The 24,612-nt window shown below is 36.2% G+C and overlaps 1 protein-coding gene across 6 annotated transcripts in view; it reads left to right on the plus strand.

Moving 5' to 3' along the window:
- The window catches only part of UBR3 (ubiquitin protein ligase E3 component n-recognin 3), a 230,411-nt gene that overhangs the window by 104,736 nt on the left and 101,063 nt on the right, over positions 1-24,612 (plus strand). For all 6 annotated transcript variants that reach the window (XM_078070968.1, XM_078070970.1, XM_078070971.1 and 3 more), the window contains 2 exons: positions 427-515; positions 15,839-15,988. In XM_078070968.1, coding sequence (XP_077927094.1) covers positions 427-515; positions 15,839-15,988 — 239 coding nt within the window. The remainder of the gene's footprint in view (positions 1-426; positions 516-15,838; positions 15,989-24,612) is intronic.

Below are 24,612 nucleotides of genomic sequence, written 5' to 3' on the forward strand. Positions count from 1 at the left end.
TCTAACTCTTTTTTTTTTTTTTTTTTTTTAAAGATTTTGTTTATTTGAGAGAGAGAGAATGAGAGACAGAGAGCATGAGAGGGAAGAGGGTCAGAGGGAGAAGCAGACCCCCCGCTGAGCAGGGAGCCCGATGTGGGACTCGATCCCGGGACTCCAGGATCATGACCTGAGCCGAAGGCAGTCGCTTAACCAACTGAGCCACCCAGGCGCCCAAGCATCTAACTCTTGATTTCGGCTCATGTTATGATCTCATGGGTCATGGGATCAAGACCCCCATCGGGCTACCTGCTTAGTGGGGAGTCTACTTGAAGATTCTCTCAGGTTGTCCTCAACTGTGTGCCAGGAGCTTTTCATAGTATACACTCCTGAAATATAATAAGTCTTAAACACATCTGATACTTACCACTTTATTTCTGTTTAATCTAGGCGACAAAAGGCTAGAGAGAGGCAGCAGAAATTGCTTGCAGAGTTTGCTTCACGACAGAAAAGCTTCATGGAAACTGCAATGGATGTTGGTAAGTTAAAATTTATTAGTTTAGAGCTCTTATAATGACACGTATTACTTCAGGGATTATCTAGTTCAATTTTTCACCAGTTTTCAACATTACAGACAGATGATTTCTAGTCTTTATTTAAACAACAGAGTGATGGAGGATCAGACTGTTATAGGCAGTTTATTTTTTTTTTAATTTTAAAATTTTTTAAAAGATTTTGTTTATTTGACAGAGAGAGACACAGCGAGAGAAGGAACACAAGCGGGGGGGGGGGGCGGGGGAGGGAAAAGCAGGCTTCCTGCCAAGCAGGGAGCACGATGCGGGGCTCAATCCCAGGACCCTGGGACCATGACCTGAGCCGAAGGCAGACGCTTAACGACTGAGCCACCCAGGCGCCCTGTTATAGGCAGTTTATTCTGTAGTTGCATAGTTGTAATTATTAGAAAGTTCTTTCTGATGGTAGCAATATGATATCCTCTGCTATTTTCCTCTGTTAGATTGTCCTTTAGATTTGTGAGGTTCACCAACATGTATTTACTTACTCTGATTTTTCCTGTGAAATTATCCTAAGATTTTTAAAATAGCTTTCAAATACTTTTAGTGCCTCCTCCTTCTGCTACCCCTGCAGTAGTTCTTAAGATCAGTTGCACTTCTCACTTCTATTAGGATTAGCGTTAGCATTTGTACAGCAAGAGGGGATGCCATTTTCCTGTATGATAGTAGATTGCTATGAGGGATTTTTTTTTACAAACCTTGGAAGAATAGATTAAATTTCAGTTAATCTCAGTTAACCAGGATACTCCCTTTCCTGACTACCTCTTGCATTCCAGTGATTTTTTTTCTTTTTTTTAACTTTTAGATAGAAATGCTGAAAAAAAGTGCATTTAGTTAAAGTGTATACACATACGTGCATTTAAACATGCATACATTCTTTCACAACTTAATCTCAGAAATGATATAGTATTTCTGTACGAAAGTACATTCTTATGCACTTTTGTGCACATAAGCACATATAATCAACATCCAGAAGAGATGTGGGGAGGGGGTTAGTCCAGATATAATATAATGTTCTTCTGAACCATCAACAGGTGAGTTTATGTTCAGGACGTAACTTTGATGTAAAGAATACTGTTTATCAGATTAATTTGGTATCAGTTGACTTTCTCATATGAAAGATGAGGATTTAGTTCATTGACACTACTTTTCCTTTTTCCATCTCTTCTTTTTCTTCTTTCCAGGAATCCATAATTAATATTTTTTGGTTTTTTTAACATATCAAATATAATGTGTATTCATTGTTCTCCTTGTAGCCAGATCCATCATACCCCTTCATATAAGTGAATTAATAAGCACCCCTATTTTTCCTTTTATTTTTCCTTTCCTCATCTCTGCGTTTTGCCTTTATCAGTTATTTACTTTTAAATTGTTAGGGTTGCTAACATTATCTTTTGTAGTCACAATCAAGTGTTCCATCCAAAGGTTGACTTTAAATCTTGACAAATAATATGACTTAAAAATTTTTTTCTTAAATTTTTATTTCTTTATTTTTTAAAAAATTATTTATTTGAGAGAGAGGGAGAGAGAGGGAACATGAGCAGGAGGAGGCGCAGAGGGAGAGAGAGAAGCAGACCCCCTGCTGAGCAGGGAGCCTGACTCGGGCTCCATCCCAGGACCTTGGGATCATGACTTGAGCCGAAGGCAGACGCTTAACTGATTGAGCCACCCAGGCACCCACAGAAATAATATGACTTTTGGAATGTTGTTGAGTAACTAAAAGTAGTGTGCTAGGATTCACTTACTTTTTTTTTTTTTTGAGTCCAGTGGCCTGACTCCTAGACTACTTTAAGGAGATTGTATATAGAGTATATATAGCCCTATTTCTTACAGTTTCTCAGTTGCTAAAACCATACCACCCTTTATACATTTCTACTTGGGCCATTACTTTGTTATATTGTCTTTTGTTTTTCCTAAAGTTTTCAACTGTTATTTTTTCTTAACTCATGTTCCCTTGTGCTATCTCTGTTATTCTGCCTACTCAATCATACTGTCCTTTGCATTTAATTCTCATCATCCAGTTGCTCTGGAGGCATGCTATACAGCCATTACCTTTGGATTTTCCTCTTGTAGAGTTGATCTGGGGTTTCCTGCATCTTATATCATCTCTCTTTTTTTTTGGGTCTTGTTTTATTGGCATTCAGCCACAAGCATATTCCTAATAATGCTTGTGGATGAGACTCTAGTTTGCTCTCATGCTTGATTTTTCGTTTGGATGAGTCTATAATTCCAGGTTGATACACATTCTTTCTCACAAATGTTAAAGCAATATTCCCTTATCTTTTACTATTCATTTGATAAGAAGTCTGGTGGTAGTTTGATTCTTCTTCCTTTGTAGGTGAGCTCCCCCACCCCCCTGCCCCAACACTTTTAGATCCTTAGAGATCTAGAATTTTTTTTACGATTTTAAAGTATTATTTTATTTTTACTTTATTTTTATTTCATTTTATTTTTACTTTATTTTTATTTTATTTTATTTTATTTTATTTATTTTATTTTATTTTATTATTTTTTTATTTTTTTTATTTTATTTTTTTTATTTTATTTTATTTAAGTAGGCTTCACACCCAGTATGTGGTTTGAACTCATAACCCTGAGATCAAGAGTCACATACTCTACCAACTGAGCCAGCCAGGTGCCCCAAGAGATCTGAAATTTGATGATTTGTATCTAGGTGGATCTTTTTTCATTTTCCTTAGTACTTAATGGGACTTTTTAGTCTGAAGATTCATGTCTCTGAAGCTCTGAGAAAAAAATACCCTATGATTTTTTATTGATAACTAGTCATCCTCCAAGATGACCCTCAAATGATCCATGCCTCCTGGTATTTATGTCCTCTGTAGTCTTCTCTTACACTGCACCAGAATTGGTGTGCATGACCACTGGGATATGGCAGAAGTAGTACTATGTCATTTCTAAGATTAGGTTGTGGAAGACATTGTGGCTTCTGTCTTGATTGTTTTTTCTCTCTCTTGGATTACTCATTCTGGAAGAAAGCCAGTTGCCATGTTGTGACCAGCCCTGTGGAGAGGCCTATCTGGAGAGAGACTAAGGCCTCTGGCCAACAGACATGTTAGTGAGCTTGGATGTGAAACTTCCACCTCCAGTTAAGCCTTCAGATGGGTTGTTAGCTTGACAGCAATCTCATAAGAGATCCAGAACCAGAACCATTCAGCTAAGCTGTTACTAGGTTCCTGACCCTCAATAACTGTGTGAGATAACAAATGTTGGTTTAAGCCACTGAATTTTGGGGTAATTTGTTAAATAGCAATAGAGAGCTATTATACTTTCCTCCTTATATTTTCTTTATTCTCTTTTTATGGGACTCTTACTAGTTGGATGTTGAGACTCCTGAATTGATATTTTAATCTTTTATATCTTTTATCTTTTATATATGTTCTTTTTACTTTGCATGCTTAGAGATGTCGTCTCTTCAGTATCTTGTTCTTTCATGGTCTATAGAATTTTTTTCAAATCTTTCTGAATTTGTTAGAGTGCACATGTGTGCTTGCTCTCTCTCAATTATGTTTTATCCTTTTGAATTACTTTTAAAATTTATGTTGGTCTTTCATGTTGCCTGTTTTCCTCATTTGCCTAATGATCCTTGATTGTCCTGGAAAGATGTTCTGGGTAGCTAATTTGTTTTACTCTACTGAGGTGTAAATAGGTTTGATCTTAGTAATTGTCTGCAGTCTGCATATAAGTGTGAGGCACATTGACTGTCAGACTTAGATTTCAGTGGGAGGATAGCGGACTGTTCAGTTTGGGCCCCCAAATGTTAACACTCACCTAGAAACCCCACTGCTCTCCAAGCTGTTTGTTCAGTTTCTTTGGGGGATGGTCTTTTGTTTTCCTCCCTGAGGTAAATGCCAACCCACCTGAATGCTCTGTTCACTCAAGGTTGGGGAGGGAATTGGGATGCTGAGTAGTGAAGTTCTGTATATAATCCTTAAATACTTACTCTTTTTTTAAGTCACTCCTATCCTCTACCTCACTGGCTGATTCTGAGCCCAGAGTTGACATTCTAATGGACAGATCATTTCTTCATTTTCTGTAACTTTCTCATAATACATAAGTGGTTGTAGCTTTAATGGCTTTCATTCATCTGTTTGCATGTCTCCATCTCCTCTAATTTTTCAGAAATTTAATTGACATCTCTTACTTGTCGGTTGGTTAAATTGTCTTCTACAACTCCATCACTTTTATATTCTTTTTTTTTTAAGGATTTTATTTATTTACTTTAGAGAGAGAGAGTGAGAGTGTGACAAGTGAGGGGAGGGGCAGAGGGAGCGGGAGACAGAATCTCAAGCAGACTCCCTGCTGAGTACGGAGTCCGACAAGGAGCTCGATTTCACCACCCTGAGATGATGACCTGAGCTGAAATCAAGAGTGGGTCGCTTAACCGACTGTGCCACCTAGGCGTCCCCCTTTTTGTGTATCCTTGTGGGAATATTTCTTGATGTGTTTCTCTGCTTTTATTTCAGTGGTTTTTTTAGAAGGAATGAGAGACAAGTGTTCAGTGTGCAATCTTGAATTAGATAGTTACTAATATTTATTATTTTAATATATAAAGTTAAAATTTCTGTTATTATAAAAGCATTAAATTTTTATTATAGGGACTTAGAAAATACATATAATCAAAAATAAGAAAATAATACTATATTTTTACAACCAGATATCCTAATCTGGGCTTTATCCTTATTAAAAAGGATGATCTTTACATTTGTAACGGATTCTTATTCCCTGACATATCGTTTTCCTGCTTTGGGTATGATTTTATCATAAATTAGACTCTTTTTTAATACTCCTCCATTTCCTTGGAATCAGGCACAGCTGTGAACTTTGTTCTCTTTCAGGTAGGACCGATCTACTTGTGACATTAGAATGCATATAATGCATAGTTCTGTGTATCTGTGGCTGTTGCATATATGTTTAAAAACATTATTTTACGAAATATTGTAGTTTTAAATTATGCTGTGTAACTTGTGAAATTCTTACTCTCTCAACTAAGTAGAAACTACTTGAATTCCTTTTCATTGAAATTAGAAAGCAGATCTCATGGATAGAATACTTTTTATACTGCTTGCTCTGAATATAAATATGTCAATTTTGGGGATGGTGTTAGGTCTGTCATGTTTTTTAAATTTTTATTTAAATTCTAGTTAGTTAACATACAGTGTAATATAGTTTCAGGTGTACAGTTTAATGCTTTCAACACTTAAATACAACACCGTGCTCATCACAAGTACACTCCTTAATCCCCATCACCCATTTGACCCATTCCCCACCTACCTACCCTCTGGTAACCATCAGTTTGTTCTCTATAGTTAAGGGTCTGTTCTTAGTTTGCATCTCCCTCTCTCTTTTTTCCCCTTTGTTCATTTGTTTTGTTTCTTAAATTTCCACATATGAGTGAAACCATATGGTATTTCTCTTTCTCTAACTTAATTTCGCTTAAAATAATACTCTCTAGCTACATCCATGTCATTGCAAATGGCAAGATTTCGTTCTTTTTTATGGCTGAGTAATATTCCATTATATATATATGTGTGTGTATACACACCACATCTATCTTCTTTATCCGTCCATCAGTTGATGGACCTGGGCTGTTTCCATAATTTGGCTATCGGAGATAATGCTGCTGTAAATATGTATCCCTTTGAGTTAATATTTTTGTATTCTTTGTGTAAATACCTAGTAGTGCAATCCTGGGTCATAGGGTAGTTCTATTTTTATCTTTTTGAGGAACCTCCATACTGTTTTCCAGAGTGGCTGCACCAGTTTACATTCCCACCAATGGTACAAAAGGATTCCCCTTTCTCCACATCCTCACCAACATTTGTTGTTTCCTGACTTGTTAATTTTAGCCATTCTGACTGGTGTGGGGTGGTATCTCATTGTCAGTTTGACTTGCATTTCCCTGATGATGAGTGATGTTGAGCATCTTTTCATGTGTCTGTTGCCATCTGGATGTCTTCTTTGGGAGAATGTCTATTTACGTCTTCTGCCTGTTTTTTATTTTATTTATTTTTTATTATGTTATGTTAATCACCATACATTACATCATTAGTTTTTGATGTAGTGTTCCATGATTCATTGTTTGCGTATAACACCCAGTGCTCCATTCAATACATGCCCTCTTTAATACCCATCACCAGGGTAACCCATCCCCCCACCCCCTCCCCTCTAGAACCCCCAGTTTGTTTCTCAGAGTCCATAGTCTCTCATGGTTCGTCTCCCCCTCCAATTTCCCCCCTTTCATTTTTCCCTTCCTGCTATCTTCTTCTTCTTCTTCTTCTTTTTTTTTTTTTTTAACATATAATGTATTATTTGTTTCAGAGCTGTAGGTCTGTGATTCAACAGTCTTACACAGTTCACAGTGCTCTTCTGCCTGTTTTTTAATTGAATTATTTGTTTTTTGGATATTGAGTTGGCTAAGTTCTTTATATATTTTGGATACTGACCCTTTATCAGATATGTCATTTGCAAATATCTTTTCCCATTCTGTAGGTTGTCTTTTAGTTTTGTTGTTTCTTTCGCTATGCAGAAGCTTTTTATTTTGATCTAGTCCCAGTAGTTTTATTTTTGCTTTTGTTTCCCTTGCCTCAAGACACATACCTAGTAAGAAGTTACTACAGCCAATGACAAAGGCCAGTGCTATGGCCTATGTTCTCCTCTAGGATTTTAAAAGTTTCATGTCTCACATTTAGGTCTTTAATCCATTTTGAATTTATTTTTGTGTATCGTATAAGAAAGTGGTCCAGTTTCATTCTTGCATGTTGCTGTCCAGTTTTCCCAACCCCATTTGTTGAAGACACCATCTTTTTTCATTGTGTATTCTTTCCTGCTTTGTTGAAGATTAATTGACCATATAGTTATGGAGGTAGGTCTGACATTTTATGTCAGTCATCTTTGATGTGGTGTGCTTCAAAAACTGTAACCCATAAATAAAAATTATGTTTTGGTTATTTGTTCTATAAATAAGGCACACACTTGTACCAAGCCAAAACATTTTTTAAAAACATAATAATGTGCATAATACATCATATAAAACTATATGAAAGCAAAGCTAATCATCTCTTCCTGTTTTCCTCTTGACCTCACCCCTCTGGAATAAACTATTGTAAACAGGCTTTCTTGCTCCATATGAATACATGTTTTTTCTGAAATAAAGTTATACTGTACATAAGGCTGTGTACTTTGCTTCCTTTTTTAAAAAAACTTAACAATATATCATGAATATCCCTGAAAATTATATATAGTATATATAGATCTCTTTTTATCCCAGATTTCATTATGCACACGTGTGTGCACATGCATGCAGTGTTACATGAATGGGATTAATATACATGCTTTTAATTTGTGTTTTTTTTCTTTTTCTTCCATGACCTGTGATTACAACTTGGTTTGTGTATTCTGTTTTTCTCTATATTCATATAATCATATACAAACATACTGTTATTATATGTTCATTTAATCTTCTCCCTCTTTTCCTCCCTCCCCCTCTTCCGCTTTCTTCCTTCCTTGTTTTTGGTCAGTGTTTACTTTACCAAATGAGTCTTTACCAGTAGTTCTGATTCAGCAGTTCTCAACCTTGGTGCACATTAGAATCATGATAGCCTCCTTAAGGTAATATCTGTGCCTAAACTCCACTACAGACTAGTTAAAGAAGAGTCTTTGGGAATGGGGTTCAGGCATAGCAATCTTTTGAGAGTTAGCAGCTGATTCTAATGTGCAGCCAAAGTTGAGAACCATTGCTCTAATTTAGTGTTTCTTTTCTTTATTTGGGGACAGTTAGGAAAAGCCCATAATAGTCCATAAGGAAGTAATTTACTCAGCCATGTCTTTATTATCGGACATTCACTTTATTTTCAGGCTTTTTTTTTTTTTTATTCTGCTGTAACTAACAGTGCTGCAGTAAATAGTCAACCTACGTTTCTGAAATTGGAATATCACTATATATATCTACTCTTTGATAGCCACTAGGTGGAGATAAGTGTTTATATATGGTTTTAATACATATTAACCAAAATTTATAAAGATCTAGTTATAGTGATGTAAATGTGACATTTAACTCATATTTTTTCTATGTGTTGCCAGTTAAAAGTACTAAAAGTACAAAAAGTTCTTTCTCTTAGAATTTTTGGGTTTAAGAGTTTGACATTTTCTTACAAAGCTAAATTTCGTCTCACCATATGATCCAGCCATCATGCTGTTAGATATTTACCCAATTGATGTAAAAATATAGGTCCACACAAGAATCTGCACGTGAGTGTTTATAGAAACTTTATTTGCAATCTCTCAAAACTGGAAGTAGCCACTGGAAGTAGCCAAGATTTTTTTTTTTTTTCAAGATTTTTTTATTTATTTGACAGAGAGAGACACAGCAAGAGAAGGAACACAGGCAGGGGGAGTGGAAGAGAGAGAAACAGGCTTCTCACCGAGCAGGGAGCCTGATGTGGGGCTCGATCCCAGGACCCTGGGATCATGACCTGAGCTGAAGGCAGATGCTTAACGACTGAGCCACCTAGGCGCCTTGCCAAGATGTTTTGCAATAGATGAATGGATATACAAATAATGGTACATCCATATAGTGGAGTACTATTCAGCAATAAAAAGGAATGAACTATCAGGCCGTGCTAAGACATGGATGAATCTTAAATGCATATGGCTTAATTAAAATAGTCAGTCTGAACAGGCTATATACTGTATGTTTCCATTTATACAACATTGTGGAAAGGCCAAAACTGTAGAGATAGTGAACAAATAAGTGGTTGCCAGAGTTGGGGAACGGGCTTAAACAAGTGAAACACAAGGTATCTTTTAGAGCAGTGAAATTATTCTGTATGAGACTGTACAGTTGGATACATAACACTATGCATTTATCAAAATTTTATAACAGGAAGAGTGAATTTTAATGTATGCAAGTTTAAAAAGTCATTTAGGAGGTTGGAGGTCCCAGGATGGACTACAGAATGTGACAAGAGAATCTTGACAAGAGACAAGGTTATCAAAAACAAGGAAAGTCTGAGAAACTGTCACAGCCAAGAGAAGCTTAAGGAGACGTGACAGCTGAATGTAATATGGTATCCTGGATGGGATTCTGGAATAGAAGAAGGACGTTAGGTAGAAACTAAGGAGATCTGAAGGAAATACAGACTGTATTACAAATACATGTATTACAAATACATGTATTACAAATACATGAAACAACCTCATTTAGGGTAAGTAACTTTGGAAGTTAGAGGAGTCTATAATACTGAAGACAAAGGGAACTACACATAAGCACTGTACTCTAGTTGGTAACATGTCTCCTGTGGCAGTATGTGTTTACTATTCAGAAACCACTATCCTTATATACTGAACAGTTAGGTAAATGGATGGTGGATAATGGGAGCCAGATTTCTCACTGTTGGAGTGAGAGGTAATAGATAAGCAAGAGGAGAAGGCTGGAATGATTCATGTGGTAATAGATTAGAGTTAGATACTGAAAGGGCTCCCAGTGGCCAAGCTGGAACAATTTATGCAAGAAAATAAATAGTATCAGATTATAACCCTGAGTATAAAATAAATATCCTGAATTCATACTTATATAAATGATTGAATAAATAAATGAGGAAGAATAGACAAATTCCCCATGCAGAAGAATTCCAAACAATTTATGTAGATAATTCACCCTCAAGCAAGTGGAATAACTCCCGACTCCTTAAGTATAGGCTGTGCTTTGTGACTTCATTCCAAAAAGTACAGTGTGGAAGGCGGGGGTGGGGGGTGGGTGGAGTAATGTTACAGTAGAGAAAGTTGGCAAACACTACCTTCACCAGATGACCTAGGTAAATATCAACAGCGATGTCATGTTGATATTATGTACCTTTGAAATGGTGTGATGAGAATGGTACTTTACCTCAGTGGTCTTCCTCCCTAAAACCCATAACCTAGGAATAATCTCGAGAAAAACATTAGACGAGTTACTGTTAAGGAACATTCTACAAAACACCTGGCCAGTACTCCTCAAAACTGTCAAGGTTATCAAAAACAAGGAAAGTCTGAGAAACTGTCACAGCCAAGAGAAGCTTAAGGAGACGTGACAGCTGAATGTAATATGGTATCCTGGATGGGATTCTGGAATAGAAGAAGGACGTTAGGTAGAAACTAAGGAGATCTGAAGGAAATACAGACTGTAGTTAATGTATCAACATTTTACCAAAAAAAATGGATCAATAATATACCAATATTAGTTCATTGTGACAACCATACCACCTAATGCAAGATGTAAAAGGAAACTGGGTATGGGGTATATGAGAACTCTTTGTAGTAGCTTGAAAACTTCCCTGCAAGTCTAAAATTATTTTAAAATGAGATTATTTTTTGCCAAGTAAAAAAAAGAAGAGGAAAGCAAGAATGATGGTAATAAAAATGATGGCCAACTCAGGACAATACTGTACGTCCTTACCCGAATTAATGATATTGTGCAGTGAGAGTTTGCCATTGTGGCAGGTGTCACAGGGCAGTCAGACTTCTTAGTAGAAGACAGTAAACTCTAATAGTGTGCCTAGTTTATGAATAGTAACTCACCTAGTGGGTTACTAGCAAGTACTCAGTTGTAGTTAAAAATTAAAGTGTATTGTATATTTTTAAAACAAATAAAATGCTTAAAATTTTAGATCAGTTTATGCAATAAAGAAAATTCTCTGTGCCTACCACTAGGCTGCAAACCACATTTCACCTTGTGATACTAGTGTTTTGCAGTTGACTGTTCCCTAGAGGAGGCCTAATGCTTTCAAACAAAAATATGTCATAATTTTGAGGGCACTAAATATATCTTCCCTACATCATTTATCTTTCCTTTCTTCTGTTCATCCCAGAAAACTCCGTAAACGCAAAGACAAAGCATGCACCAAGAAGATTTTTGATTGTTTTACAAATACTTATTTTAGTTTAAATTAATCCAAAGAATTCATGTCAAAGGTAAAAGTAAAGGCAAAGCTATTTTTAATCAAAGATTAATTGTATGTGAAAATAGATTTTAAGCAATTTAAACCAGTATTAGAATAAGAAATTTTGCATAACAGTGTAAACTCTTGAAGTGGAATTGTAATATTCATGAATACTGAAGCTTTTCAGTTTGGTGATATTAAAATGAGTAGTTGAATAAATAAGTGTTAAAATGCTGCCGTTGGAAAATGATTTTTAATCCCTTAAATCAGAAAATATCTGAATGGAAACACTTTTATCACTTTAAATATTAGCTTTCATGATTCACATATCTTAGTAAGGCAGAGTTCTTCAATTCTTTTGAGAGTTTACATACTGTAATTAACATACAGCAGAAATTTTGTCAGTTAGCAGTTACTATGTAGCAAACCATCCCCAAATTTAGTGATTTAAAACAACAGCTATTTATTATTTCTCCTGAGTTAGTGGGTTGGCTGGTAGTTTTAATTTGGACCAGACTTTTCTGTGAAAGGTTTAACTGGTTGGTTGAGATCTGCTATTTAGCTGATTGGGACTGAGCCGAACTGATGGGACAACCTGACTCTGCTCCATGTGGGCTCTCCTCCTCAAGCAAGCTAGCCCAGACTTATTCTCATATAGGTGTGTCATGGTGGAGAGCGCAAGAAAGAGAGAAGAGAGAAAGCATGCAAGGTCATTTGAGCCCTCGTCTTGGAAAAGCACGTTACTTCTGCCTTATTCTCTCGACTAAAGCAAATCAAGACCAGCTCATATACAAGGAGTGGGGAAATAAATTCTGCATCTTGATGGGAGGAGTTTCAAAGTCACATTGCAAAGATCATAGATACAGGGAGGGAGGAGTGGAGAATTGGGGCCATTTTGCAGTCATTCTAAAACTGATTGTAAACAGAACTTTGGCAAATTTGAAATAGTATTCAGAAGAATCACCTGCTTAATTCAGGTAGATTCTTTTCCGTGCATGTAAAACCAAACAGGTGAATTAACTATCGCTTTATTTTGCCTTTATTGTAATAATATTCCTTATGGTAACTTAAAATAGGCACTATTGTTTTTAAAGGGCAAGTGTCAGTTTTAAACAGAAACAGTTTAAATTTTATTTTCTTTATTATTTTTTTTAAAGATTTTTATTTATTTGACAGAGAGAGACACAGTGAGAGAGGGAACACAAGCAGGGAGAGTGGGAGGGGGAGAAGCAGGCTTCCTGCAGAGCGGGGAGCCCGATGCGGGGCTCGATCCCAGGACGCTGGGATCATGACCTGAGCTGAAGGCAGACGCTTAACAACTGAGCCACCCAGGCGCCCCCACATTTTAAATTTTAATTGTGTTGAAAGTCAGAGTAGAATTTAAGTAATTGAAGTGTGATTTGTAGCAGGAATGTTTTCATTAGAATTGTCTCTGGTTGCACTTGGATTTATCATCTTTGACTATTACTGTGTCAGTTTTGCATCAGTCTTCATTCTTTTAGTTTACCTAAAAGAATCATTGTAATCTCTTCATTGCATCAATTTGTAGGGCATACCTTTTTAGATTTTTTTTTTCTTGGTGTGGAAAATATGTACAGGTGTTGATGTGTGCATGTGATTGGCAGAATTAAGTATCTTTACTGTTATGCTTATTACAGAATATACCCTGTTATGCTGTTCATTTAATAGAGCTTAAAAAACTTTTTGAAGTATAACATACACATAGAAAAGTGCATGCACGTATCATGAATATAGAGCTATATGAGTTTTTAAAAATATTTTATTTATTTATTTGACAAAAAGACCGGGAGAGGGAGAAGCAGGCTCCCTGCTAAAGCAAGGAGCCTGATGCAGGACTCGATCCCAGGACCTTGGGATCATAACCTGAACCCTAGGCAGGCGCTTAACCAACTGAGCCACCCAGTGGCCCCAAGCTATATGAGTTTTTAAAAACTGGGTGTTCCTTGGTAATCAGCATCTGGGTTGAGAAATTGAACATTATCAGCATCCTCTAATCCCCTTCATGTTCTCTGTCACGGTCTCATGTTCTCCGTCACTGCCTCCAAGAGTAACAAATATCCTTATTCCTAATCCTATGCATTAGTTTTTCCTGTTTTTGTTCTTTATGTAACCATTTACGTATAATACATACTCTTCTGAGCTTGACTCTTTCAGAATAGGATGCTGTTAATATTTCTCCATGTCGGTATAGGTGAGAAATAATAATTACATTTAATTTGGTCAGAGGTCCTTTTAAAATTTAAACTAAAATTTTGAAATTGGGTACTGAATGATAGACTCAATCATAAGTTACCAATAATATATATATTTTTATTTATTGGGGATAATATATTTTAATTCATTATAGAATATACAGAAGCAGTGCTTTTCCTCTTCTTTTAAGAAATAAATCATGACCTTTTTAGTTTCTTGAGTAAAAGCAAAAGGGGACGTTAGTGTCTGTAATTATTAAAATCAGAATTCAAGTAAAATTTACTGTGCATGAAAAAGAGGTCATCTATTTTATTTTCATGCCTTTAGCCCTGTATCACTGTAGAAGATTATCAAGCCTTACTTTAAAAAACTCTAGAAAGAGTGACTTAGCAGCTTCTTTGATAATGTGTTTTGCTATGAGGATTTCCCTGAAGTTTTCAAGTTGGTTGTACCAAGATATAAAAAAGGAAAACTATGTGTATGAGATAGCGTCAGTGACATTTTAGTTCTTTAGCATCTCATCTCAGACAATTCTTTTGTGTCACTTTAAGTCAGGTATTTCTGTGTTTTCCTTTGAACTTGAGAGCAATCAGTTACATCCCCTCTTTTCTATACTAAAGTTTTCTCCCTAAAAAAACAGAGGAATCACATGTCAAATCTTTTTTTTTTTTTTAAGATTTTGTTTATTTATTTATTTGAAAGAGAGGGAGAGAGAGAGCACAGAGGCAGAGGGAGAAGCAGACTCCGTGCTGAGCAGGAAGCCCAACATGGGGCTCCATCCCAGGAGCCTGAGATCATGACCTGAACTGAAGGTAGCCACTTAACCACCCGGGCGCCCCTCACGTGTCAAATCTTAATGGCCTCTGGTACTTATTTTGAAATCTTTTCATTTTGACCCATTAATCTTATTTTCATAGACATTGAGCTTTCTGGTTCTGATTCTGTTCTGGTTCCATTGTATTCTATTGTTAATTGTTTTTTTTTTTCTCTGATTTCTTCATTAGCTTCTTTTTATTTCCATTAATACTGGGCATCGTCCAAAGTTCTCTTTTAGGTTTCTGCCCCCATTTCTTCTCAGTAACTCTTAATACATATTAGATATGTTTATTTGCATGAATCCTTATTAAAATGTATCTAAACTCAACATCTTTCTTTTTCTATTTCTCTCATGTATTTTTACCAATTTATTTAGATATGCCTCCATTTTTTAAATATGTCACACATCACTTCTGTTTTTCTGGTCTTCCCAGTCCCCTCTACTTATTTCTTTGCCACTATGGACAGAATCATGATCTTCATAGGATCTAAGAGTCTTTATCTGAATATCATTATTGGTTTTATTTATTAAAACCAGAGGATTACTGTTATATTCTATAGTAGTTCTGCCTTATTAATATATATGGTCATATCTAAATGATTTCCCTACATAAATAAATATATATTGATTATCATTATTGCTAAGATAGAATCATTAGAATTCAAAATAAAGGAGAAATCGTTTGTTCCTCTTTTATCTCCTAGTAAATAATGCTGTTTCCCCCCCAGGAGTTGCCATGTTATTATAAATTTCCCTTCTGAAGTGCCTCAAAAAAAATTAAAACAATCTCCTCCTTATTTCCTTTCCTTCTGTGTTTTGGTTTCACTTTTTATATGTGAATGATACAACATTTGAAGTGTATTTAACCATATAAATTAAAATCTTTCATTATAGGGGCTCCTGGGTGGCTCAGTTGGTTAAGCGTCTCCCTTCGGCTCGGCTCATGATCTTGGGGTCCTGGGGTCCTGGGATCAAGCCCCTCATTGGGCTCCCTGCTCATTGGGCCGTCTGCTTCTCCCTCTGCCTGCCGCTCCCCCTGCTCGTGCTCTCTTTTTCTCTCTCTCCCTCTAACTCTCTCTCAAATAAATAAAATCTTTAAAAAATAAAATAAAATCTTTCATTATATTCACTCTGCATTTTTTTTTCTGAGTGAACGTTTTACTTCAGCAAGGTTATTAATTTTTTTCCATAGTTTTATTACTGTATAACTTTATTGGTATTGAAGCACAAAATTATTTGAACTTGATTTTTTTCTCCATATTTTCATTGAAGAAGGATTTTTCTCCTCAGGAAAAAGAGCTGTAATTTTTTCGCCCCCTCAGATTCTCCTGAGAATGATATTCCTATGGAGATCACAACAGCAGAACCACAAGTTTCTGAAGCAGTATATGATTGTGTTATTTGTGGACAGAGTGGCCCCTCCTCTGAAGACCGACCTACAGGATTGGTTGTACTGTTACAAGCATCCTCAGGTAAAATCAAAGTAATTTTTCAGTGGGATTATTTTAGAGCCAAAGTATATACAACATATTAATAAATATCTGTATTAATTGAAAGTTATATGTTTGTCTGGATATAACTATAGATCTAAATAGCAAGGATCAATTTAGATCTGTATAGCAAGGATTTTAAACTTGATTATATCTGACTTTCCTGGACATGAGTGTTAGAAGAAGCCCTTAACAGAGAAGTTTCTCTATATGTTTACACAATCTTTTTCCTTAAAGTGTGATGGTATGTTACCAATGCTAGATGGCCAATAATGGAGTTCAGCTTTCTTAACAAATTAGTTGTTTTAAAATTGGGAAGCATTTTAAGCCCAGATACATTGTCAGTTTAAATATTTTAACTACATAAGGCACATTCAGGTAGTTTTGCCTTTATTTCTTGAGCTACTAGAAGCAGTAATTCTTTTTTTTTTTTTTTATGTTATGTTAATCACCATACATTACATCATTAGTTTTTGATGTAGTGTTCCATGATTCATTGTTTGCGTATAACACCTAGTGCTCCATGCAGAACGTGCCCTCTTTAATACCCATCACCAGGCTAACCCATCCTCCCGCCCCCCTCCCCTCTAGAACCCTCAGTTTGTTTCTCAGAGTCCATAGTCTCTCATGGTTTGTCTCCCCCTCCGATTTCCCCCCCTTCACTTTTCCAGAAGCAGTAATTCTTGAAACAGCCTGCTGAATGATACCTTTGCCAATGAAATTTAAAAAAATTTTTTTAAATTTTATTTATTTTAGAGAGCACATACACATGAGCAGGGGGAGGGGCAGAGGGAGAAGGAGAGAATCTCAAGCAGACTCTGCACTGAGTGGGGAGCCTGACATGGGGCTCCATCTCACCACCCTGAGATCATGACCTGAACTGAAATCAAGAGTCAGACATTTAAGCGACTGAGCTACCCAGGTGCCCCTAAAAATTTTTTTTGAAAAATTTTTGAAGGATTTGTCTGAATGTTCTCTATCCTTTCCCATGCTAAAGTATTTTAAGATGTGATAACCCTTACACACTCTAGTCCCATTGAATTCAATCCATTTTCTTTTTTTTGAATTCAGTCCATTTTTAACAGGAGTTTGTGTGAAGCAAAAAGAAAATAAAATTCTTACACATTTCTCCTGAGCATTTTTTTCTAGGGTGTTTATTCTCTGAATTAGTATAGTGAAGTGGAAAGAGATATGCGTCCCCTGAGTTCAAATACAGGTATTGCTTGACATAATCTGGCCAAGTTTGTTGCTTTCTTTTAACTATAGAGATAATATTGACTTCAGAGGATTGTTGTGTTGGTTAAGTAATGTAATATGGGCAAAAGGATCTAATATGATGCCTGGTAAATTAGTTTCTCCTCTTGTTACTTTTCTTGCTTAAAAATAAAATTGATTTGGGAAACCCCATTTGAATAGGACATTGGGGTAGAGCTGTCACGAGAAATGCCTAAAAAGGAAATGTGTGGGGTACCTGGGTGGCTCAGTGGGTTAAGTGTCCGACTCTTGATTTTGGCTCGGGTCATGAGATCAAGCCCTATGCTCAGTGGGGAGTCTGCTTTCCCCTTCTCCCTCTGCGCCACCCTCCCGTCCCACCGTGCATGCTTTGTCTCTGTCCAATAAATAAATCTTTAAAAAAATAAAAAGGAAATGTGTGGGAGTATTGACTGACTAGTTTTGTAGCTATTTCTATTTTCTACTACTGTGACAAAACTAACCTATTAGATTTTTGCCACTTAACTCTTTTTTTTTTTTTAAAGATTTTATTTATTTATTTGACAGAGAGAGAGACAGCTAGAGAGAGAACTCAAGCAGGGGGAATGCTGAGCAGGGAGCCTGATGGGGGACTTGATCCTAGGACTCCGGGATCATGACCTGAGCTGAAGGCAGACGCTTAACAACTGAGCCACCCAGGCGCCCCAGCCACTTAACTTTTTATAACTTCTTCACCAAATACTTTATAATCATCAGTGTAATGTTTTATTTATGCCTTCATTCATTCGTTCCACATATATTTATTGGGAACCTAGGTGCCAGATACTGTCATAGTATGAAACAAAGCAAAACAAAATCTCCGCCCTCATTAGGGCAGAGATTTTGTTTTTGTTGTTTTAATCTTTATTTATTTATTTATTATTTTATATTTTTAAAGTTGCTTTGACCAAATTGTCACTTCATTTAACTCCTTTTCACAATTTTGTACACTAGCTAAGCTTGTTAAAATTAGATAATTCCACTATATTGTAGCTCTTTTATCTTTTATAGATAGAAGGAAATGAATAAGAAACTAACATGAAAAAGCGTTAGATCTCTAAAGAGTGATTTTAATTGGGAACTGTAGCAGGTGAAATCTCTGGCTGTTTCCTTACTTTCTTTCTGAGCCTCACACACCTACTGACATCTTGCATTTTACCCCTCTCTACATTTTCCTTACTTCTGACATCTTTCTTTTCTTTCTTTTTTTTTTTTAAAGATTTTATTTATTTATTTGACACAGAGAGAAACAGCGAGAGAGGGAACACAAGCAGGGGGAGTGGGAGAGGGAGAAGCAGGCTTCCTGCCGAGCAGGGTGCCTGATGAGGGGCTCGATCCCAGGACCTTGGGATAATGACCTGAGCCAAAGGCAGACACTTAACGACTGAGCCACCCAGGCACCCCACTTCTGACATCTTTCTTTATTTTGAACTGTCCCTTCTCTTTTTCTTTTATCTTTTTAAGTTTGAATATGGAACATTTTATTTTATTTATTTTTTGTTTCAAGTTTTTATTTAAATTCTAGTTAGTTAACATATAGTGTAATATTAGTTTCAGGAGTAGAATTAAATGATTCACCACTTACATATAACACCCATTGCTCATCAAAACAAAACCATCATGCATTTAGCCCATCTCCCACCCAACTCCCCTCCATCAACTCTCAGTTTGTTCTCTGTAGTTAAGAGTCTCTTATGGTTTGCCTCTCTTTTTCCCCCCTTTCCCTGTGTTCATCTGTTTTGTCTCTTAAATTCCACATATAAGTGAAATCATATGGTATTTGTCTTTCTCTAACCTGTTTCTCTTAACATAATACACTCTGGCTCTATCCATGTTGTTGCAAATGGCAAGATTTCATTCTTTTTGAAGGCCGAGTAATATTCTATTGTGTGTGTTATAACACACACACACACACCACATCTTCTTTATCCATTCATCAGACATTTGGGCTCTTTCCATAATTTGGGTATTATTGATAATGCTGCCATAAACATGTGTCCCTTTGAATTAGTATTTTTGTATCCTTTGAGTAAATACCTAGTAGTGTAATTCCTGGGTCATAGGGTAGTTCTATTTTTAACTTTTTGAGGACCCTCCATACTTTTTTCCAGAGTGGCTGCATCAGTTTGCATTCCCACCAACAGTGTAAGAAGGTTCTCCTTTCTCTGCATCCTCACCAACACCTGTTGTTTCCTGTGCTGTTAATTTTAGCCATTCTCACAGGTGTGAGGTGATATCTCATTGTAGTTTTGATTTGCATTTCCCTAATGATGAGTGATGTTGAGCATCTTCCCACGTATCTGTTGGCCATCTATATATACGTCTTCTTTGAGAAAATGTCTCTTCATGTCTTCTTCCCGTTTCTTAACTGGATTATTTGTTTTTTTGGGTGTTGAATTTGATAAGTGCTTTATAGATTTTGGATATTTATCAGATGTGATTTGCAAATAACTTCTCCCATTCCATCAGTTGCCTTTTAGTTTTGTTGATTGTTTCCTTTGCTATGCAGAAGCTTTTTATATTGTTGAGGTCATTTTTGCTTTTGTTTCGCTTGCCATAGGAGATATGTCTAGTAGGAAGTTGCTACAGCAGATGTTGAAGAGGTTACTGCCTGTGTTTTCCTCTAGGATTTTTATGGTTTCAGGTCTCACATTTAGGTCTTTAATCTATTTTGAATTTATTTTTGTGGACGGTGTAAGAAAGTGGTCCGGTTTCATTCTTTTGCATGTTGCTCTTCAGCTTTTCCGACACCATTTGTTGAAAAGACTGTCTTTTTTCCATTGGGTGTTCTTTCCTGCTTTGTCAAAGATTAGTTGACTATATAGTTATGGGTCCATTTCTGGGTTTTCTATTCTGTTCTATTGATCTATGTGCCTGTTTTTGTGCCAGTATCATACTATCTTGATGGTTACCGCTTTGTAATATAGCTTGAAGTCCAGAATTGTGGTGCCTCCAGCTTTGCTTTTCTTTTTAAAGATTGCTTTGGCTATTTGGGGTCTTTTGTGGTTCCATACAAATTTTGGGATTGTTTGTTCTAGGTATGTGAAAAGTGCTGTTGGTATTTTGATAGGGATTGTATTAAATATGTAGACTGCTTTGGGTAGTATAGACATTTTAACAGTATTTGTTCTTCCAATCCATGAGTATGGAATGTTTTTTTCATTTCTTTGTGTCCTCTTCAATTTCTTTCATAAGTGTTCTATATTTTTCAGAGTACAGATCTTTTACCTCTTTGGTTAGGTTTATTCCTAGGTAGGTTATGGTTTTTGGTGCAATTATATTGGGATCGATTCCTTGATTTCTCTTTCTGCTGCTTCATTATTGGTGTACACAAATGCAACGGATTTCTTTATGTTGATTTTGTATCCTGCAACTTTGCTAAATTCGTGTTTCAGTTCTAGCAATTTTTTGGTGGAGTCTTTCGGGTTTTCTACATAGAGTATCATGTCATCTGCCAATAGTGAAAGTTTGATTTCTTCCCTGCCTGTTTGGATGCCTCTTATTTCTTTTTGTTGTCTTATTGCTGAGGCTAGGACTTTCAGTACTATGTTAAATAACAATGGAGAGAGTGGACATTGCTGTTTTGTTCCTGATTGTAGAGGAAAAGCTCTCAGTTTTTCCCCATTGAGGATATTAGCTGTGGCTTTTTTGTATATGGCCTTTATGATATTTAGGTATGTTCCCTCTATCCCTATTTAGTTGAGGGTTTTTATCAAGAATGGATGCTGTATTTTGTCAGGTGCTTTTTCTGTATCTATTGAGAGAATCATATGGTTATCCTTTCTTTTATTAATGTGGTGTATCACATTGACTGTTTTGTAGATATTGAACCACCCTTGCAGCCCAGGAATAAATCCCACTTGATCATGGTGAATATGAATATGGAATATTTTAACCACATAATGAAGTAAAGAGACAAGTGAAATGAACTTCCATGTCTCCATCAGTCTTCAATAGTCACTAACTTGGGCTAATCTTATTTATTTCCTACCATGCCCCAAATTATAATGAAGCACATTCCAGACATCATTTCATTTCATCTATACATATTTCACTGTTTCAGTTAAAAAGAAAGTTCTTGTTTTTTAAACACAACCACAGTCACTCATAAGTAAATTAGTTCCTCAGTATAGTAAAATACCTAGTCAGTGTTCAAAATTCCCCAGTTGTTTCTTATTTAATTTATTTGATTAATTTATAGTTAGGGGTCTCCTTGTAGTCTTTTAATTGGTTCCCTTTTCATCTCCCCTCTTCCTCCTCCCTTCTCCCAAGTAGGGGCCCTCCTACTCCCATACATTATACTTTTTTGAAGAAATTAGATCGTTGAAGAACATTTCGGATTTTGCTGAATATATCCCCATGATGTTTAACTTGTTCCTCTGTCCACTCTGTTTTCTGTCTGTTTGAGATACTAGCGGTGAATGATGATTATTGCCTGGATTCATCAGTTCATCAGAGATCACAAATCTTTCATTTTTTGTTTTTTTATTACCTGAAATACTTCTATAAAAGATATTTTACTTCATCAACTATTTTGGTTACTCTGATGTATAAATTATACATGAAAGACAGGATAAATACCATATTCTTTCCCTTTATTTAGTAGTGCTCAAAGTATTGAGGTAGTGGTTCTTTAGCACCTTCCCCAAATAATTAATTAGTACTTTTTGTATCATTGTGATCTGATGATCTGTTGCAGTTAGTTTCTTGTTGATGATCACATTCTTACATCTTTGTTCAGTGGGAGCCTCTTCAAGTTACTTCCTCAGTTCTTTTGACACAAAACTTATAGACTTGGGAGTTTATATTTTCTGGCATGTCAAGTTATACCTTGATATTTCTGGCCCAGAAACCAGCCATTTCTCTAAGAAGCCTTAGTTTCTTTTATTGGGAAATGATATTTAGAGACCACAATCTGGGCGCTCGTTGTGCTTATTGCTCTAGACCTTTTTTATAGCCACTGACCCTTTACTGGCCTGACTTGAAACCATGCATTGAAGAAAAGTCCCATGATTTCTCTCTTTAGTCTAATGTTTGAGTTGTGCTGAATTATAGACTCTTGATTAGGAACCCTTCAAAACACTGCTTAAGTTAAGAAGTTAAGGGCCTTTATAGCAGTTCTATAAAGTTCTAAAGGTATTGCTTTACGTGTTGTCTCACTATTGTGCAGAATGCCTGTTGTAAATATTATTGACTTGGGGAGCTTCAGTTGTCCATTGAATACAATGTTATATAATCTTTTACATTTTATTAATAACCACAGTCTTTGCAAAACTTAAGAAAGTCAGTGTTTTAGTCTTAGTGCTTTAAAAAACATACGTAATAAACAAAAAACATGTAATAAGAAGGAACTGAATCTGGGAAGACCTGCAGATTGAGATTTTTTAAACCAAATATCAGTGTTCTTATAGAAAAATGCAGAGAGTCAGATTAAAAACATGAAGGGCAAGGAGGGGAGATGGAGCTGTAAAGGAGCAGAATTTTTGTATACTATTGGAAGTTGATATTAATGTTTCCAACTTGACTGTTAGAAAGTTAATGGGTAACTAAGAAAAAACTAAAAAAGAAAAGAAACGAGAAGGGGAATCAATATGGTAAACTGGAATATTCAGTTAATCACAATAGAAAGTGGTAATAAACAAACTGAGGAACATACAGAAATAAAAAGCAAAAAGCAGAATTAAGTCCTTCTAAATCAGTAATTATTTGAAATATAAATGCATTAAACTCTCCAATTAAAAGAGACTGACAGAATAGACTAAAAAACATGAATATGCTGTCTATAGGAGACATTTTAGATCCAAAGACACAGAAAGGTTGAAAATGGATGAGAAAAAGTATTCCATGCAAATAGAAACAACAGAGAGCTGGGATGGCTATGCTAATATCAGACACAATAGATTTTAAGCAAAACGTTGTCACAAGAGCAAAAAGGACATTATATATTGATAAATGAGTCACTCCATCAAGAAGATATAACAGTTATAAATATAATACATACCAGGGGTGCCTGGGTGGCTCAGTTGGTTAAGTGTCTGACTTTGGCTTAGGTCATAATCTCAGAGTCTGGGATCGAGCCTCTGCCACTCAGCCGGGAGTCTGCTTCTCCCTCTCCCTCTGCACTGCCCTTGCTTATTCTCTCTGTCTCTCTCTCAAATAAATAGTCTTTTTTTTTTTAAAGGTGTAATACATACAAAAGAGGGGTACCTGGGTGATGCAGTCGGTTAAGCATCTGACTCTTGGTTTTGGCTTAGGTCGTGATCTCAGGTCATGATCTCAGGGTGGTGAAATTGAGCCCCTTGTCAGGCTCTGTGCTCAGTGCAGAATCTGTTTGGGATTCTCTTTCCCTCTCCCTCTGCCCCTCCTTCTCATGCTCTCTCTCTCTCAAAATAAATAAATAATCTTAAAAAAAAATACCAAACAGCAAAAACCCAAAATATATGAAGCAAAAATTGATAGAATTAGAGGGAGAAGTAGTTTTATAATAATAGTTGAGACTTCAGTGCCCCATCTTAAATAATGGATAGAACAACTAAACAGAAGATCAAAAAAAGAAAACACTTCAGCAGTACCTGGGTGGCTCAGTCGTTTAAGCCTCCTAACTCTTGATTTTGGCTCAGGTCATGATCTCAGGGTTGTGGGATCTCAGGGCTGTGAGATCGAGACCCATGTTGGGCTCATACTGAGTGTGGAGCCTGCTTGGGAATCTCTTTCTCCCTCTTCCTCTGCCTTTTTCCCCTACCTCTCTCTCCCTCCCTCTCTAAATTAAACAAAAACAAAAACAAACCATTTTAACAACAGTATAAAACAGTTCGATCTAACCAACTTACATAGAACGCTTTATCCAACAAGAGTAGAATACACATTTTTCTCAATTTACATGGAACATTCTCCAAGATAGATTATGTATTAGGTCACAAAAGAAGTCATAATATATTTAAAAAGATTGAAATCATCCAGAGTATCCTCTTTGATCACAGTGGAATGAAACTAGAAATCAGTAACCGAGGGAAAACTGTAAAATTCCAAATAGGTGGAAATTAAAATAATACATTCTTAAACAACTACTGGGTCCAAGAAGAGATTACAAGTGAAATTAGAAGATACTTTGAAATAAATGAAAAGAAAACACAACATACCAAAACCTATGGGAAAATAGGGGAGACGAACCATGAGAGACTATGGACTCTGAGAAACAAACTGAGGGTTCTAGAGGGGAGGGGGGTGGCAGGATGGGTTAGCCTGGTGATGGGTATTAAAGAGGGCACGTTCTGCACGGAGCACTGGGTGTTATATGCAAATAATGAATCATGGAACACTACATCAAAAACTAATGATGTAATGTATGGTGATTA

The sequence above is a fragment of the Halichoerus grypus genome, chromosome 4, assembly GCF_964656455.1.
Source record: "Halichoerus grypus chromosome 4, mHalGry1.hap1.1, whole genome shotgun sequence".
Lineage (NCBI taxonomy): Eukaryota > Metazoa > Chordata > Mammalia > Carnivora > Phocidae > Halichoerus > Halichoerus grypus.